The sequence below is a fragment of the Cibotium barometz genome, chromosome 52 (genome assembly GCF_041138505.1).
Source record: "Cibotium barometz isolate CiBa-2024 chromosome 52, ASM4113850v1, whole genome shotgun sequence".
Classification (NCBI taxonomy): domain Eukaryota; kingdom Viridiplantae; phylum Streptophyta; class Polypodiopsida; order Cyatheales; family Cibotiaceae; genus Cibotium; species Cibotium barometz.
Window position 1 is genome coordinate 8,761,603 of NC_141097.1, and position 18,973 is coordinate 8,780,575.

Consider the following 18,973-nt stretch of genomic DNA (forward strand, 5'->3'; position numbering starts at 1 on the left):
TTTGTTTGTGAGATGCAAGGTGACCTTTTTGCAATTCCCTGGAGGTGACCATAGGTAGTACTCGTTTTTTGCACACCAGGTGAAGATGAATAGTGCCAGTTGTGAGATGCCTGATGACCTTTCTGGAATTCCCCGGTGGTGAGACCAGGCAATGATGGTGGCCTTTGCTTCACTCCATGTGAAGAGTTAGGTTGTGAATACTCCTCTAGGGAAATGGACTGTCTTCCCAGAGAGGGCGCCCAAAAACTTCAAATTAAAAGGGCAGTACTGCAACTTCAAAAAAAACAATTCAAAATCAAAGTAGATTGTGGTGGTGAAAGAGAGAGAGGTGTGAAAGGTGAAGTAGGTTCCCGCCCTTCCTTTCGTCTTCTCCTCTCACTTCATCCTCAGACGCAAGAAAGGACTCTGCAACAGCCATAGCCATAAGATCAAGGTTTTGGGTGTGTCCCTCGTTATTCTACCTCAGAGCAAGACGCAGCAGCGGGACTTCACCAGAGCCGTGCTTCTGCGATGATCGGATCTGCTCCAGCCGTAGGCGTTGCCGCAGGCCGCGAACTCTCCTCCCCGCCCTCTGACGGCATCAGCAACATCCGCTTTTCCAACCACAGTGATCACCTGCTCGTCTCCTCCTGGGACTCAGTAAGCTCTCTCCTTTCCGCACTTTAGGGTTTACAGTAAGTTAGAGTTTACAAGAAATTAGGGTTAACAAATCAGGCTTAACGAATCGGGTTCAGAAAACCAGGTTCACAAACCGAGGCTAACAATAACAAATGAGGTTCTACCAGCTAGGATCACAAGTTAGGGTTTCTCAAATACATTGCCTTCCACATACAAGTAAAATTTCATGGCAAAGCATGAAGTGTTATCTTTCTAGGGTTACAGTTATGGCAGGGGCTCTTTCTGAGTAGTTGCACTGTGGATGTACATTAATGAAGGTTGCATTATCATTCGAATGTTGATTATCACCATTCAAGGTTCAATTAAACCTTCATGCAGCTATCTATTTGCGGACGACTTTGCAAGGTAGTCACACCTAGAAGATCTGATCCTCATTAGTGGCACAAAGTAACTCAATGCTTGATCACACGGTCAAGAAGAGTCAACTTGCCTACATGTCATTGAAGTTTGAAGTGGTGAAGTGATTTGAATGATGAATTTTCTAGGTGTGTAGAGCGTTGTGACAAGACTGGAGTGCTTTGTCTGCGTTCTACATGGCTCCAACTGTCCAGCTGGCCGACTGCCTCCTAGTGGCCTACACAACCTGAAAATAGGTGAAATACCCCATACAATGGGTGGGCAACCTACATCAAAGACCCATAAAATAAGGAAAATATATGGAAAAAATGAGGGAAAATATGTGGAATGCATGAGCATAGAAATGCCCCCCATAAACACTAGAAGCCACCAATAGGAGATGATATATGCTAACACCCCCTCTTAGGTCTTGGGGGTGGCTCAAGACCCAAGGTCCAAGGAGCTGCTACGAACGCTGATAGATGACTCAGATAATCCTTTGGTGAATAAGTTTGCAGTGTTGTCCTGGGTAGGACAATATTCAAGGATAGTGTCTCCCTCCAAGATACCCTCCCACCCAAAGTGGTACTGGCTCTCTATATGCTTGGTCCATGCATGAAATATTGGATTCTTAGCAATAGCCAAGTAACTCTAGTTGTCGCATGAGATAAGGGTAGGTTGTTGCTGTCGAAAACCGATCTCCTCAAATAGCTGTTGCAACCAAATCACCTCACAAGCAGTCGAACAAGTTGCTCAATACTCTGCCTCAGTCGATGAAGGTTGCTCTTTACTCGTCTATGAAATGGCTCCAGATCCAAGAGTAAAGCAATACCCTGTAGTGGGTTGTCAGGATGAGGAAGTGGGTTGTTGGGAATCCTCATCTCTAGTCTAGTCGGAGTTGCTTCAGCCACATAAAGTGGCCCCCTCTCCATAGAAAATGCCAAAGTCCTTGGTACCTTTCAAGTACTGCAACACAGAGTGCTGCCGGCCAATGAGTGTCCAATGGTGCTTGCATGAAAGCATTGAGAGTTTCCATCCAAATGCATAATCAAGCCGTGTGTTAAGCAACCAAATCAAGGAACCAATCAGTTTCCGAAATATAAGTGTATTTGTTGGGGTCCATGGGGAAAGTGATGGGCTTACAATCCGTCATCGTAAGCGCTTCTAGTAACTTTGTAACATACTGCTGCCGTTGAGAAATGAATATGTCGTTTGAGCGTTGAAAAATCTCCAATCCAAGAAAGAAGTGAAGCAACCCAAGATTTGTCATCTCAAATTATTGACTGAGGGCAACCCTTTGTCTGAGCAATGTGTGCTTCATGGTTGCCTGTAATGATCAAGTTGGCCACATAGAGAATGATGAGAGTATACAACCCTTTCTCGGGATAAATATAGAGATTTGGATCAGCCCCGTTGAACGCTTGAAACCCTTTTGTTGAAAAAAGAATCAATCTTCTCATGCCAAGCCTTGAGGGCCTGTTTCAAACCATTTAAGGCCTTTTTTAGCTTGTACACCATACCTTTGGAGCCAAGAACTTGAAATCCCGGGGGTTGTTCCACATAAACTTTCTCCTTTAGTTCCTTGTTGAGGAATGCCAACTTGACATCCATCTGAAAGATGGGTCAATGAGAGTTTGCAACAAGAGCAAGAACAGTCTGTATGATCGCCATCCAAGCAATCGGTGCAAAGGTATCATCAAAATCCACGCCAACTTTTTGAGAATAGCCTTTGGTCACAAGCTTGGTCTTGTGCTTATCCAAAGTCTCATCTGATTTGTACTTGGTCTTGACACCAATCACCTTTCGCTTTGCCGGCCTAGGAACTAGTTTCCAAGTTTGATTCTGCTCAAGAGAGTCAAGCTCGAAAGCTCTACTTCCATGGCCCGCTTTCAAGTTGGTTTGGAAAGCGCCTCCCTAATATTAGTAGGTTTTGAGTCCTTCTAGATGCGTGACATCAGTGCTGCATAAATGACTACAGGTTCTCTTGAGATGATGTCGTGGTACGCAATTGCTCCGATTGACGGGGACCCCTTGCTGGAGGTGAAGGCATGTCATGTGCACAGTGGGTATATGTCATGTGCACAGTGGGTATCTACCGTGTGCTATACGCATGCAAGACTAGTTTCGAGGCTTGGGGAAGCTTGGAACTAGGTAGGCTGATTGACGAGCTGAGATAGGGAAATACTAACGGGCGGGCACCCAAGTATGGACGGGCGGGCGACCAAGTGTGGACGCTCGATGACCGGCTAAGAGCCTATAAAAGGGTGGCCAAAGTTAGTTATTGGATTATAGAGAGTCTCGTGAGTTTGTGAGAGCTCTATGGTCTTGGAGCCTGGATCTAGTGCAGACGTACACCTTCTTTATGCAGCCGAGGCCGGCAGCAATCTCGAGGCCCGCGAGGGTAGCTTCGTGGCGGTATGGGACGTCGCGAGGAGGAGATTGGTTGGTATGTCAACCTAGTTAGCTCAGCTCGTGGCTCGGTGGGGACAGCCAAGACTGTGGGCTCGCCCACGGCTGTCATGGTTGGGAGGTGAGTCAGGCCTGCACCCCCTTTGTTGTTTGTTGTTTGTTTGTTTGCAGGATTCGAGTTTCGAACCAAGATCGATCACGAGGGGATCCGTGGGGATTTGACAGTGGTATCAGAGCATACCTCATGAACGAGCAAGTCGGTAGGTAGAGAAGAAGAGGTCAAAGAACGGTATGTGTTAAAAAAGCTTGTTGTTTTTTCTGTGCATACTGCAGTTTTCAAATTTTGTATGTGTTTTTTCTTCATCAAAGAATCCCATGTTGATGGGAGATGGTAGTGTAAGTAGGGTTGAATGCTTTTGCAAAGAAGAGGAAAGATGTTATGCAGTTGCATGAGAGAAAACAGAAAAAAAAAGAAAACAGCATGTTGATTTTCGTTGCTTTTTGGCGCATGAGAGAGAGAGCGAGCGTAGAACTGCTTGACACGTTTGCTGGCGGGTGTGCGTTTGGCCGCAAGAGGCCTTGTTGGCAGGCGCCTAAGGTCGTGTAGGCGAGCAGCCAAGCGCCTAGGCTTCCATAGCCAGGCCTTAGCGCAGGCCAGCGCTCACGCCAGGCAGGCAAGTGCTCACGCCAGGCAGGCCAGTGCTCACGCCAGACCCAGGCCGGTGCTCTTGCCACGATGCCTGGTCCATACAGGCGCAGGCGCAGGTTGGCGCAAGAAAGCAGGCGACAGCAACCGTCCGGCGAGGTGGCGAAGGCCCTATTCTTGGTGGGACTTGGAAAAAAAAAAAGAAGCAAAACTGCAATCGTATGCGCTCAGCCCGATATGGCGCTTTGCTTTTTTGTTTTTATTAAACTTTTTTTTTACAAAAGTCGAGGGTTCCTAAGGTTTCCAAAGGTGTTTATTTTTTTAAGAAAAGCGAATATATATATATATATATATATATATATATATATATATATATATATATATATATATATATATTCAAACAAAAAAAACACAAAAGCTAAAGCAAAAGCTAAGCATAGCTTTTCGAGATTTTTTTTGGCTTTTGGGAAACCTTTATAAACCCCCTCACGTGAGCTTCTTGCCACACATCTCTCGAGTTCTCAAGTTCTCAAGTTTTCAAGTTTTCAAGCTCTCGAGTTCGCTCGCACTTTCATTGTGCAAAGATCGAATTTTCTCTCCGCGTACCCTTTTCACGATGTCGACCCAAGAATCAGAGTTAGAGCCCCTCATGGAACGCGAAGGCTTGCCGGTTACGAAAGGCACTGATGCCGATCTTTTTGACGATTTTGTGTCAAAATTTGATTTCCAAGAGTTCAAAGTAGCTCTCGAAGCTTCTTCGTCGGAACGTCAGACACAAATCGACGCTCAAATGCAAGCTTTGCAGAACTCCATCGCTCTATTGATCACTATCCTCTCTACTTTCTCGGGTATGGATACCTTGGCTTTTGCTTTAGGTCCCAATATTACTCCGGAACCGTTCGGGGGCGAGCAAAGGCAGCGAACCAAGGAGATCGTGGACACGTGGCTACACAAGTGGCAAGTTCACTTTCAGTTTCATCCATATGATGATGGAAAGAAGATCCAGTTAGCAGCAACGAGTGTCCAAAGCAAAAGGGTACCAAGACAAACGCAGGACCCAAGTCAAAGGCAGCTAACCAGTTGTCTTTGACAGGTAAGTCAATTACTGTACTTTCTCACCCTAGTACTTGTTTTGATTGTCTGTTCAATTCTAAGGTATTTGGCATGCATGATCTTCTCCGAGTTTATGGAGAAGTGAATGGCCATAAAATTCACATTCTTTTAGACCCTGGCAGTTCGCATAACTTTGTTAACTACAAACTTGTGCAGAAATTGAGTCTTGATACGACACTCAGCGACCATATCTATGAGGTACGTCTACCTGCGGGGGGCATATAAGTTTGGGATCGCAAGGTGGAGATGCTTCCAATCCAGATTCTGGACTACAAAGATACTCTGGAATGCTATGTCATGCATCTGGAAAATGTAGACTTGTTATTAGGGATTGAGTGGTTTAAGACTCTTAACGTCCAAATAGATTGGTCTAGTCATATTTTTTCTTTTCAGCATAGGGACACCAAGTATAGTATTTTAGGTGATTGTATCCATCCCTCTCAGGGACCTCTTGTAAATACTATTGATTTTGGAAATATAATGGATTCTTCTTTGTATACCGCTTTCCATTGTGTATTGATTCCACTTTCTTCTTTTCTCATTCCTTCCATGGATGTGAATGAATTAAGTGTGTTTGAAAGCAAAGAATTACAGAAGATACTTGATTCGTTTCAAGATGTATTTCCTAAGGAACTGCCATCGGGTTTACCACCTGAACGGGCAGTAGATCATCGTATTGACTTGATCCCTGGTGCTCATCCTGTGAGTATTCCACCTTATAGGATGAGCCAAGCTGAGGAAGATGAGTTGGCTAAACAACTCGAAGATTATTTGAGGATGGGCCAGATCCGTCCAAGTAAATCACCTTGGGGTACACCTGTGTTACTTAGGAGAAAGAAGGACAATACTTGGAGAATGTATATAGATTACAAAAGATTGAACAAGCTGACTATTAAGAACCGTTATCCTCTTCCTAGATCAAATGACCTAATTGACCGGTTAGTAGGAGTGAAATATTTCACGAAGATAGATTTACGTACTGGCTATCACCAGATACGTATTCATGAAAGGCATGTCGAAAGAACCGCCTTTCGGACTAGGTATGGCCATTATGAGTTTCTCGTATTACCTTTTGGGTTAACCAATGCTCTAGCCACTTTCCAACAAATGATGAACGATCTTTTTCGTGAACATTTGGGAAAATTTGTGGTGGTGTTCTTGGATGATATTTTGATTTATGGTCGTACTATTGAGGATCATGTCAGACACCTCATGATTGTCTTATCTATTTTGAGACAGAATCGACTATATGCTAAATTGAGTAAATGTGAGTTCTTTATGACTGACATCATTTACTTGGGACACAAGATCACTAGAGATGGATTGAGCATTGACTATGATCGAGTTCAGAAGGTTTTGGACTAGTCTATACCGCGAATAGTGAAACAACTTCGTTCTTTTCTCGGTTTTGTTGTCTTTCTTCGGAAATTTGTACGGGAGTACTCTCAGCTCACACTATGTGTGTGATGCGGATGATTTGAGAGGCAAGAAAGCTCGTTGGGCAAAGTTAATGCAAGATTTTGATTTTGAGATCCGTTATCGAAAAGGGTCCATGAATAATATTGCAGATGCGCTTAGTCGGATTAGAGAGGTGAATTCTTTGTCGTTCACCGAGATTTCTACTGACTTATTTCAGTCATTGAGAGGACTTTGCAAGACTGATAGTTATTTGGTCCATTTTGGCAGAAGATCCAGGACGAGAGCTCATTGATTGACCAAGACTCGGTGACTGCGCAGTCTACCATTCAGGCTGCAGGAGGTCAGTGGTTGGATGATTCAGAATGGTTTACTATTCCGTAATGACAAAATTTGTGTACCACAGATTCTGGACATTAGGTCCAAGATTCTGAGGGAGTGTCACGACGCCCCTTCTGCTGGACACCCTGGGGTACACAGGACACTATCATTAGTGAAACACACTTTTTATTGGCCGAAGATGAAAGGGTATGTAGAAGATTATGTTCTCAAGTGTTGGATTTGTCAGGCAAATAAAGCTAAACGCTTTAGACAGGCTGGGTTGTTGCATCCTTTGCAAATCCCAGGTAATAAGTGGGAAAGTATTTCCATGGATTTTATTACCGGATTGCCAAGAACACATCAAGGCTACGATTCTATTTGGGTTGTATAGATCGCTTGACAAAAATGGTTAGATTTTTATCGACCCGGAAGAATATTACAGCTATGTAATTAGCTCGGCAGTTTATCGAGCAATTGTTTCGACTGTACGGGTTACCGCAGGACATAGTCAGTGATAGGGACTCTAAGTTTACGAGTGACTTTTGGAAACTTGTTTTTGAGAAGTTGGAAACAACTTTGAATTTGAGTTCCTCTGATCATCCTCAATCTGATGGCCAGACTGAAAGAGTGAATCAGATTTTGGAGGATATGCTTCGAGCATATGTATCCAAAAGACAGAGTTCGTGGGAGGATTATCTTCCTATGTTAGAATTTGCATATAACAGTACTAAGCATACGAGTACAGGGTTTAGTCCTTTCATGCTTATGTACGGTTTTCAACCAAGATCACCTGTTATAGTAGGATTCTCAAGACTTCAACATGATGCAGCACCTAATTTTTTGCAAGATATGCAAGAAATGTTAGAAGTTGCAAAGGAATCTATTAGAAGTGCTCAAGACCGAGACAGGTTTTATTCTAATAGACATCGTTCACCTAGAGAGTTCTCTGAAGGAACGATGATGTATTTGCGAGTTTTGAAAGATTCCGAGACTTTACGAACAGGTAGATCTCCGAAATTATCCCCTAGATATTGTGGACCATTTCGTGTTACACAACGGATTGGTTCAGTTGCATATGAATTGGATTTGCCTTCTCATGTGAAAGTTCATCTTGTATTTCATGTCAATAGACTTAAGGAAGTACTGGGTGGAGCAAATCAGCTAGTTACTCAAGAAATTATAGATGTCGAGGACATGATATTTGTCTTGTACGAACCTGAAAAGATTCTTGGATTTCGTGAAAGAAGGTTGCGTAATACGCGTATTACGGAATACAAGATCAAGTGGAAGGATCGTGTTGAGGAGGACGCTACATGGGAGACATTGACTACTCTTCAGAGAGATTACCTTGGCTTTTTAGTGAGCTCAGGAGTGAGCTCTTAGAGGAAGGGGAGTATGTCATGTGCACAGTGGGTATCTACTGTGTCGTAACTCTTCGAACACTGTGACCAAATGAGTTCTGTGTTCCTGCTCATTCTTGGAGAAAACCATGATATCATCAAAGAATACTTCTGTAAATTTGCGATGGGGTCGGAATATCCTATCCATCATACGATTAAACGTGGCAGGAGCATTGGTGAGACCAAAAGGCATTACCAAAAATTTATAATCCAAAGGTTGTCCTGAATGCAGTTTTATGGACATCTTGTGGCACCACACGTATTTGGTGATAACCACTTTTCAAATCAAGTCTGCTAAAACAAGCTGAACCATCAAGCTTATCCAAAATGTCATCAATACGCGGAATTGGGAATCTGTTTTTGATGGTAAGCTTGTTCAAAGCTCTATAGTCCACACACATGCGGAATGATCCGTCCTTCTTTTGAACAAGAAGCACAGTCCCCAAACCTTGCATACCATTCGCTCTTTTGTATCATGTTCAGTGTTTCCCTGCACATCGGGAACTGCATGTACATTAGCCTTGGTCTGCTTGTTCTCGTGCTTAGGTTTGCGGTCAGGGCATTGTCGAAACATGTGGTCTTTGCTACCACAAGAAAAACATTTTCCCTCCTTGGCATATTGCTCTCTTTGCTCCGAGGTCAGGCCGAATTTGTTCTTCTTTGGGCCCTGATCTTTAGATGAGGTATTTTCAGCTCTACCTCCCTTGTGGGTCTCCCGAAAGTTCTTTTTAGGTGGCTGTCCACCCTTTTGCAGATTTGGGACAGCCTTGTCTTTCCCCTTTGAACCGCCTTGATCCTGCTTAATTTTGAGCACCAATTGCTCCGTAGCAAGAGCAGAAGCTGTGAGCTGTTGCAAAGTATATTTTGGGTGCAATTCAATGCTCGAACGATATGTTGGTTGTAGTCCAGAGCGAAACTTCCTCTTTCTTTCATCCCCGTGATTTGCATAAAGGGAGTTACCTCCAGCAACACTTTCCAAAACTTGTTGACATATTGTTGCACGCTTTCATTATCTCTTTGCTCAAGTCTATTCCACTTTTGAGTGAGAGTTTGCTCCGCATTTGGTGGCAAAAACTGAGCATAGAATCTGTCCTTAAATTCCTTCCAGGTGCTAATGGGGTCCTTGGTGATCTTTTCAGTGATCCACAAATGAGCAGCGGTCCCTTTCAAAAACATGCTAGCATGGCGTACTTTTGACTTCTCAGTGAAGTCCTCATCGCTAAAGGCAATGTCAAATTGTGCCACAAATGCTAACACTTTAGATGCATCACGCTCTCCATGAAAAACATCAAACTTAACAAATTTGTCACATGCTTTAAATTCTTTGAGCTTTCTGGCATGAGGCTCATGGTCTTCTCTTTTTCTTTTTCCCTTATCCAACGGGGTAGCCCTATCTGCATGGGCTCCATGGGCCATCATGGAAGTTTCATGAAACACGGTGGCATGTGCTCCACGAACTTGAGTGTCAGATACATGTGACTTTCCTGCATAAGGCAATGTCTCTCCATGAGACAATTCAGTGGGCAAAGCTCTTCTAGTTGCAGACCTGTCACCCCTACCATGGGATACATGTCTTGAATGCATATGGCTTTCATGCCCTCCATGAGCACTAGCATACATATATCTGTTAGGCTTTGTGCCTTGTGGAGAAGACGCATGACGAGAGGTGACTGTCACCTCTTCCTTTTGCATAAAAGACCTCAACCTTTGAGATGTAGGATCTCCATGCTTCAAGCGAGGTCGATTTCTGAATTTCAGCTCTCCGTCGTCCCCCTCTTTGATGTCACCTTTGCGGAGGAGGTAGGCAAGTGCCAACTCCCTTGGCTTCTTGCCCACTTCCCGTGCCATGGACTCAAAAGTTACGTCTACCATTGCATCAGCTTTCCTAGCTTCAATGCCACTTTGCACATGGGGATCGTCATGCAGAAATTTTAACTCTTGCTCTTGTGCTTGCAAAAGCTTTCTTAAATGTTCCAATTCAGCTCTCATTGCATCAGGCTCTTCTTCTAGCATGACTGTCTCCTTGAGACAGTTGACCCTTTGATTCACTATCATTAACCCTTTCAAGGGGCTTGTGCCTTCCTCGGAGAGCATCTGAACCACGGGAGGCGGCACTTCCAAAGGGTTGCCTTCGCTGTCCATTGTGTTAACCCTGCTAGAAGCAGGGTGTCGAATACACAGGTTCGTTTCTCCACTAAGAAGAGGGAAACAACCGTGCTCTGATACCAATGAAACCGATCCTGTCAAGTGGGAATAAACTCCGCTGGACACCCACATGCATAATAGCACAACTTAATATCACAATTTGAAATGGACAACTTAATAACAACTTGAAATTGAAATGAAATAAAATGAAATAGATGGACACCAGCACTGGGGCCGGAACGGGCCGACCCTCCCCTCAATATATGATATATTTATTGGGAGTATTTAACAAATACAATGCTCCATGGGTTCCAAGAACCGGATGATGTCCATGTACAAATGAATACGTACCAAACAAAAGGCTCGAAGTAGATGTTTGAAGCAGAGCGACCACTTGAGTGGTCCAGTCTCTACGGTCCTGTGCCTTCACTGGACTCCGCGGAGAGCGTCCCATTGGTGTTCCGGGACCACGCACAAACAGGCGCTCCCGTACTATCGCCTGGCTCTCCCGATCTCAGCACCTTTGGACCATGGTTCTCCAAGAGCTTGGACTACCCGGCACGGAACGGGTGTTGCCGTGGAGAGAGAGTCCCTTATCAGATTTATCGCAAAATACTTTACTTAAATCTGAAAAATTCACTTACTTGAGGATGGCAAATGGAAGTCCAATACCCGGATGTGTCTGTTTGTGTGTAGCCATGAGTGGAGGACACCAAGACACAGCAGCCTGTCGAAGAGAAGGAGGAGGAGCTGCCTGTGTTGAAGATGTAGCCACTTGAAGAAGGAAGATGCCGCCTATGGAAAGGAGGCACAACCACCTGCTGTGCAGGACACAGCAGCCTTCTTGTGGAGGTAGCTTGTCTTGCTACAGCCGCCTAGTGATGCAGCCGTTTGGTGAAGAAATACAACAGCCTGTGTGGGAGGGGAGGCATGCGCAGTCACCAGCTGTGGACAGGCGCAGCCACCTACTGAGAGCACAGCCGCTTGTGAGGGGAAGGGGCCGCCTGGCTGCTGTGCACAGCCACCTGGCTGCAGCCTGCACAGCCGCCTACTGTGCAGTGGGCAGCCTATTGGAGGATAGGCGCAGCCACCTGAGGATGGGGCACAGCGCTTGGTGGAGATGGCCCACAACTGCCTGCAAGAGAAGAGGCAGCGCAACCTGCAGAGATGTAGTCGCCCGCTGAAGGAACAATAGTCGCCTGGTAGGGGAGGAAAAACAGCCGCCTGAGATAGGAGACAGCCACCAGCATGCGCAGCCTGCCTGAAGAGGATCGAGCATGCGCCAGAGATGGTTGCCGGTTGTCCTCTCTTACGAAAGATGGTGGAAACGATTGCCGGTGCCTCCATGAAGGGTGGTCGCCTTTTTTTATGGGTGTTGGAGGGGAGTAAACAAATAGATTTGGCTGGCTCCCCACGTTTGCATGTGGGCGGCCAATTCCATGGTGGGATGGGTAGGTGACCATGCACCCACCCCCCCACACACACACACAAGTGAAGTGTGGCTCCCCACCTTGGCCCCTAAGTGGGTAGCCCACTTTTAAGTGAGTGTGAACATTTAGCCTTATAAAATGAAAGGTTAGGGAATAAACTATTAAACCAACATGTGCAATACACTTACCACCTGTTCACATGAAACAAAACTCGTCAGAAGACAGAGCAAACTTCACGACTCACTGGCAGGCGTCCCCGTTCAGGAAGTGACACGTCAAGCAAGCAAACACAAAAATACAAGTCATGCGAAAACAGTTTCAAACATGCAAAACATGAGTGCATGTGCAAATAGTATCATGGACATATCTCCCGTTCATGGAACAAGTACAAAATATATTTCGGCACAAAAATGGCACGACATAAAACATAAATATGTCAAAAGTGCGCAGCGGAAAGCGTGAGACATAGGCACAGAGAGAAGGAAAACAAATCATCATAATGATGAAGAAGCAATGATACAATCAGCCCTGTGCAAGGGGTGGTCCCCATATGTGTGGGCATGATGAACTACTCCCCTAAGGGAGGACCCGGGCCTGGAAGCCCCTGTCAGAGTGAGTACAAATGAGGAGGAGGCAAGCCTTATATAGCCCCAAGATAAGCTGGCCGACTTGCTCCAGAAAAGTCTGACGATTGGATAAAAAATAAACATGTGATAATGGGTGGCCAACCCTACAACCAAGGGCCTAAACATGAGGAAAAAATAAGGTGCTGCCCGGGATAAATCTGGGCACCCTTGATACACAACTTGGGCACACTACCAGGAGATGAATAGTGCTAACACCCCCTCTCAGATCCTGGGAGTGAAACCGGTCCAAGGAGCTGGAAAAGGAAACCTCCAAAGCAAGTCGAAAAGTCGATCTGCTCCCGCCTCTGCCACTTGCTCCAAGAAACTGCTCCCGATCCAGAAGGCCAACAAAATCCAAAGAATTCTTTCTTGTCTTCAACATGTAGGGGAATTGTACAATATTTTAAATATTAATTTATGGCTATCAAATCTGAAGTGGATTATATCAATTCCAGGCTATAGTAGTGGTTCAAAATTAGACGGATTGTACAATATTTTCAAGATTGCTATCGAATCTGAAGTGGATTATATCAAAATCTAGGCAGTAACAGAAGCTCAAAACTTTCAATAATTTTTAAAATCATGGAGTGTGTGATCAAGTACACTATTCACATTGAGTAGGACAATGTGCTTGGCCATTCTGCTCTGGGAGCGATAGCCATTTTCGAGACAAGTGTTGTTCTCCCTTTAAATCCCAGTGTAGCTTGTAGTGTTATAGTATTTTCAAGTGGTTACTCTCAAGCCGGTGTTGGCGGTCACCCTGGTTCCTACTAGCAATAGAGGACTCATCTACTAGAAAAGCAAGATTGTTTATTTGGGCCTTTGTAGTTTGGGGATGCGCCACTCTTAACAGCTACAAGGAGAGATGCCCATGCAGATTGCAATCTATTTGTCTTTGCTGGAGAAATTGGAAAATGAGGACAAATCTTCATCTCAAAATCAAGACTTCATGTGAAAAGGGGGTTCACTTCTCTACTTGTGTGTCCTGGTTCCGATGCAGTTGGAATAGCTGCTTTAAACTACAATGTGCATCTATGTGCCTTCAACATGATGATACAACCTCGTTTGGAAATAACAGAGAAGTTAGAGCACCTAGCTCAAATTATCAAAATTTTCTCCTTAAGAACCAAGTGACACTTGTAATGTTCAAGCAGATGTGTGCCACTTTTTGAGGTTGTATGTCCATTGTCAATGCCTTAGGACAGTTTTGCCAGGATTACTCACAGAGTCACAAGCCACCCTTTTTTTTGTCCTCCTGACTCGTCACATTTGTGCAGAATGTTAGGTTATACGATGCAAGTGCAAATGTTTTGAAGGGCCAATATGGACACACTGGAGCAGTTCTGGATTGCTGCTTTCATGATGATAACTCTGGATTCAGTGTTGGTGCAGATACTATTGTTAGAAGGTACAATGATAAGCTTGTGTCTCAATCATCTTCTTTGGTTTCATTAAGTGTTGCAGCCCTTTTTCAGTTGTACTAGACTTTTTGGTGCTACAGTGAGTTAACGTACACAATTTCCTGAAGAGTATAGAGGATTGGTGTGCAGGATGCATTATGACTCAATGAAAGGCTTCATTGATTTCAAAGTTTGGGAGTTGCTTTCTATAAGCCCATGTTGTATACTCACATTGCAAGTTGTTTTCAGAGTCTCTCAGGATTGATTGAAAGTTAATACTCAAAGTTTCTTCGTCTTTACCATCATCATTGCCCGGGGAGAATGCCCTTTCATAACATGAATGGTAATAAAGGATCTAGTAGTGGAAGATGCCCTAATAGTGAGTGCCATGCAGGTTTGATGGTGGAAAATTGGAGATCAAACCCTGTATATATATGGGTCTTGAAAGTGTCTGACTAATGGACCAGACCAAAGGATTGAAAAGAGGTAGTGAGATGGACTAAGGAATGAAGATAATAAAAGGAGACGTGGTTCTGGTGGCCACGGAGCTAAGTGGGTGGGAACTTGGAAGGGAGCTTAGAGGTGGTTATGCAGTTAATGGAAGTAAGTAGCCAAGAGGAGGGTGTGGAGGTGATGAAAAATCGCAATCAAGCTCCATACAGGAATCTTCTGCTTGTGGTGGTATTGATTCTAGACTGTTCATGAAATAGGGAGGGCTTGCGATGCTGAGGCTGAGGGTTAAATCTGCTAGGGGTATCTTTTTATAGGGCTTACTACTGGCCGACTGCTGGCCTGCCACCAGCATTTGGGACTAGTTTAGAGCCCACACTTGGTGACACAGGCCCTTTGGCCGGTGCCTGCCAATGAGCCTGCCCAAGTACGTTACACTCCTCAGACCTGGTCCTTACTGTACCCATGTGCAAAATGCAGCTGTTTGGGGGGAGCTCGTTTTTTACGGAGGCTGCCCATCAGTTCTACAATACTGGAAATCTACATATAACCATTTATAGAGAAATCATCGCTAATATCTTTGAGAAAAGATCCATGAGAAAATTTTCTGTTCGAGACTTGATTAGAATGGAAGCATGCTATTTTAGACCACTAATGTGCATAAAATTGAATATACACAAAAAAAAGAAAAAACTGAATATACACAGCAAATAAGAACAGAAGAAGAGCTGTGAGAGAGGAACACTTAGTCTATCAACTAAACTAGACTTATTGACTGAAAATGAATTTTACAATGATATCTTCAAGATCTGCGCTCTTGATGTGCGTTATTGAATTTTGCTACTTTCTTGATTGAATCTTCTGTGTCCAGCGGCCTGGGCTCAGTTGATGAGAGGGTATGCAGCTTTGGCTTGATTGGATCGACATTGTTTCTAGGCTCACTTTCAAGAGCCTAGCACTAAAAGGTGGGTTTTTGACGCACTTGTGAGACTTGCTGTGATGTATGGGGCCTTCTTTTGGGGACTAGACCTTGGAGGAGGATAGAGAGATTGCAGGTCATGATGTTTCATGGATGATTCGGAGTAAGCCCCGAGTGCCCCACTCCAGTATTCTTGCAGAGTTTGGAGCAGTCCCTCTTGGTAGTTGATGCCCTCTTCTAGATAGTAACCTTCATATATTGCATCTACACCTTGGACGGAGACAAGCTCCCTCAGTTTCCACTGAGCGTCAAGGTGACTAGTCGAGGGGTTTGGTATGCCAGGGTTACACAGTGGTTCCTCTCACATGGGCTTCATATGGATCCTTGACCCTATTCTTCTACAGTTTGGATGCACCACTGTTACCTCTCACCTGCTGCTAGGACATTAACCGACTCATCAAGCCGATGTCTTCATAATGGAAACCTGTGTCACACGGCTGGATCCACTGTAGCTATAACTCGCGGCGGTGCTCGGGGGGCTAGGGCCTTTGACACACTTGTTGACACCATGAATGCATATTAAAACATTTAAACATGTTCACAGCCTTAACATATATCCATCATCACTTTGCATGAAACATAAAAGCTGGACAAAACATCCACAAATGCTGAAAGTGGAGCTTGCACGTGTGACACCGCATAGAGGCCGGAATGGGCTGACCCCTCCTTGGAGTATTTTATTACCCAAGGAGAATAGTATCATGTACAAGCTTTGAGGGCCTTCCTCTCCCCACGGGAGATGCCGGATTATCCATATACAAATGCCATAACATAGCCCAACACGAGGCAACCGAGCTGGAACACAGGCTTTAGAAATGCTGAACCAACAATATAATCCATATACCTCCGTGTGGGTATTGATTCTTCCCTAAAAACCACGGGTCTTTATGCAATAGAGTTAGTACAGTAGGTACAAATGCTGGTACAACAGGTACAATGATTGGTATAGCAGGTATAGTGGTTGGTATAGCAGGTACATCCGGTACAATGGTTAGTACAACAGGTACAACAAGTACAAGGATTGATATAGCCAGTGCAGTAGCTGGTACAGTAGGTACAAGGGTTGGTACAACAAGTACAATGGCTAGAAATCATAATAAATGATTAAATACCCTTGCCTTCAGTATTTCTTCGCGATGGAAGCCTCCAAAACAGTCCCCAACAGCTGGTATTCTTCATGGGTAGCCTTCAAGAGAGAGAGAAAGAGAGCAGTCATCATTAGGGCAGCTTGTAACGGTGGTAGAGGCTAGTGTGCAGCAAGAGAGCCTTTATTAATGAAGAGAGAGGGCTCCAATTTATAGATTTGGGCCTCCCATGAGCTAAAATGGCAAGAGAAGGCTACCATGACAAGTGGAGAGCCATACAATAGTTGGAGTGACAAGTGTGAGGCCACTTGTCTCACTTTGGTCCACTTTCTTGCCACATGTCCTAATCTAAGAGATGAGTCCTTTCATAAACTTTATCTCTAAAAATATCCCAACTGGTAGACATTTTGTCATAGGCACTTTGCCAATTCTTGGTATCTGCTCAATTCGAGATGTAATGACGCGAACAGAATTTCCATCGGAGTCGGGCCAAAAATAGCAACTCTCCTAAATTTTAGGAGTGTGGTCCTTTGTATTCTAGGATAATCCCCCATTCCCAAAGCTTGTACTTTCCAAATATTTAGACATCCTGGAGTCCACCAGACCCTTGTCGAGGTTGGTGACATCCTCCCCAGCTTCTTAAAAGTTGTCCACAACTTTAAGCTTCAAGTCATATATTCAAGATATAATCATGTCCCATCAAGTGGGCGAGATGAGACAGTCTCAAAAATCCAATATAACTGAAGAATCCATGTCCCAAAGAAATGGGTGAGACTAAATAAGTCTCCATAATACCAATATCAAAATCATGTCCCAAAATAAATGGGCGAGAATTCCATGGAAGATATGCTAGACACAGGCACAAGAGCCAATTGTGTGTCAATCACCAATATCAATGAGATAATCATATGTCAATGAAAATCACCAACTAGGTGCTAAGACACTTAAATAAGTGCCATGCACAAGAAACTAGTGTCTCGCTTAGAAACATGCACACAAACAGGTGCCATTCAAGAGCACAAACCATGGTGACAAAAAAGCTGGTTCTCCATAGTTTTGGCAATCCTTCTCCCAATCCCAACAGTTGTCATGTTCTCCCATACAATCCCAACTCTGATCAACAAGCATGGTGTGGAAACAATGAAACATTTTCTCCACAATCGCAACACGAATCCACGTGTATGGTGGAGTGTTCATTGAATTGCTCTCTCACAATCCCAACATGAATCCACATGCATGGTGAGATGAGCAATGAACCTCTTGGTCTCTGTATGGGGAGATAGTGATTCTAATATGGCCTAAAGATAAATAAATCCATGTCCCAAATAAAAGGGCGAGACAAAACAGTCCCATAAGGCCAGATATCATAATCATGTCCCAAGTAAATGGGCGAGACAAATCAGTCCCATGAGTCCAGATATCATAATCCATGTCCCAAGTAAATGGACAAGACAAATCAGTCTCATAAGTCCAGATATCATAATCCATGTCCCAAGTAAATGGGCGAGACAAAATAAGTCTCTTGTCAACAAGGCATCGGTCCACATGACCCTTGGCATAGACGTAAGTCCCGTGCCAACCAGGCGTCATGTCCACTTTACCACTTGCATTCCGTGTTGGTACTCTGACCACACACCTTGGATGAGAGGTGGGCTCAAGTAACAAGATAAAACAATCACTCGTAGGCATACATAACCTGGTGTTCCATAAGCATTTTTGCTACACATAGTTTATAGGCATTTTGGCCACCAATAGTTTGTAGGCATTTCGGCCATCAACTCACACTACTCTCTGAAGTGCCCATGTTCCCTTCCATCTGCTCTCTATTGTTCCACCCAAATATGGTAGAAACAATCTTCAAGAGAGCACATAGGACAAGAGAACACTACACACGGTATGTTGTGCTCGACTGTAATATGCGGAAGCTTCGGAGAAGGATCTGTACTTCAAAACTCAGAAATCAGCACTCTTTTCGCGACAGAAATTAACGCACAAATTGGAAGCAGATGTGCAGAAAAATAGAGAGAGAAGGGAGAGATGGAGAGGACACAGTATTGGGTCCCAATTACCCTCTGTAGGGCCCCCACCACGGATGGTGTATTTGCTTTATTAGAATGATGTAAATCTGAAAACAAATACAGAAAACTTGACCTTTTCTTGGCTGGAAAATCCTGCCCTTGACCTTCAGAAGTCCACCCCTTTGCTTGGCAATCTCCTTGGCTTGACTGGCCCTTGATTGGCTTGAGCACTTGGTGAAAACTGAGATGATTGATGGGATTATGGCCTCCACTATTTATACTCCTCCTGAGGAGCAGTCGGCCAGCTGAAAAAACAAGCTATGTCCCACGACTGGTGAAATTCAGCAATAAATGCTGAATTAAATCCCAAAAAATACTACCTTTTTTTCCTAACAGGCTGAAAGTGATGCGCCTACTTCTGATTGGCTGGACACCACTTTTGTCCACAATCCCAAGGCTGGGCAACCTGTATGGGCTGCCCCATACATGCCCTACAGCCATATAAAGGCTGTAATCTCCTG

The 18,973-nt window shown here is 44.3% G+C and overlaps 1 protein-coding gene across 1 annotated transcript in view; it reads left to right on the plus strand.

The window, feature by feature from the left end:
• Positions 1 to 286: 286 nt before the first annotated feature.
• LOC147608761 (mitotic checkpoint protein BUB3.1-like) overlaps positions 287 to 18,973 on the plus strand; it is a 37,356-nt gene continuing 18,669 nt past the window's right edge. Inside the window, exons 1-2 of the mRNA XM_086788335.1 lie at positions 287 to 639; positions 13,798 to 13,928. Of these exons, the coding sequence (XP_086644461.1) occupies positions 511 to 639; positions 13,798 to 13,928 (260 nt within the window). The 5' untranslated portion in view covers positions 287 to 510. The remainder of the gene's footprint in view (positions 640 to 13,797; positions 13,929 to 18,973) is intronic.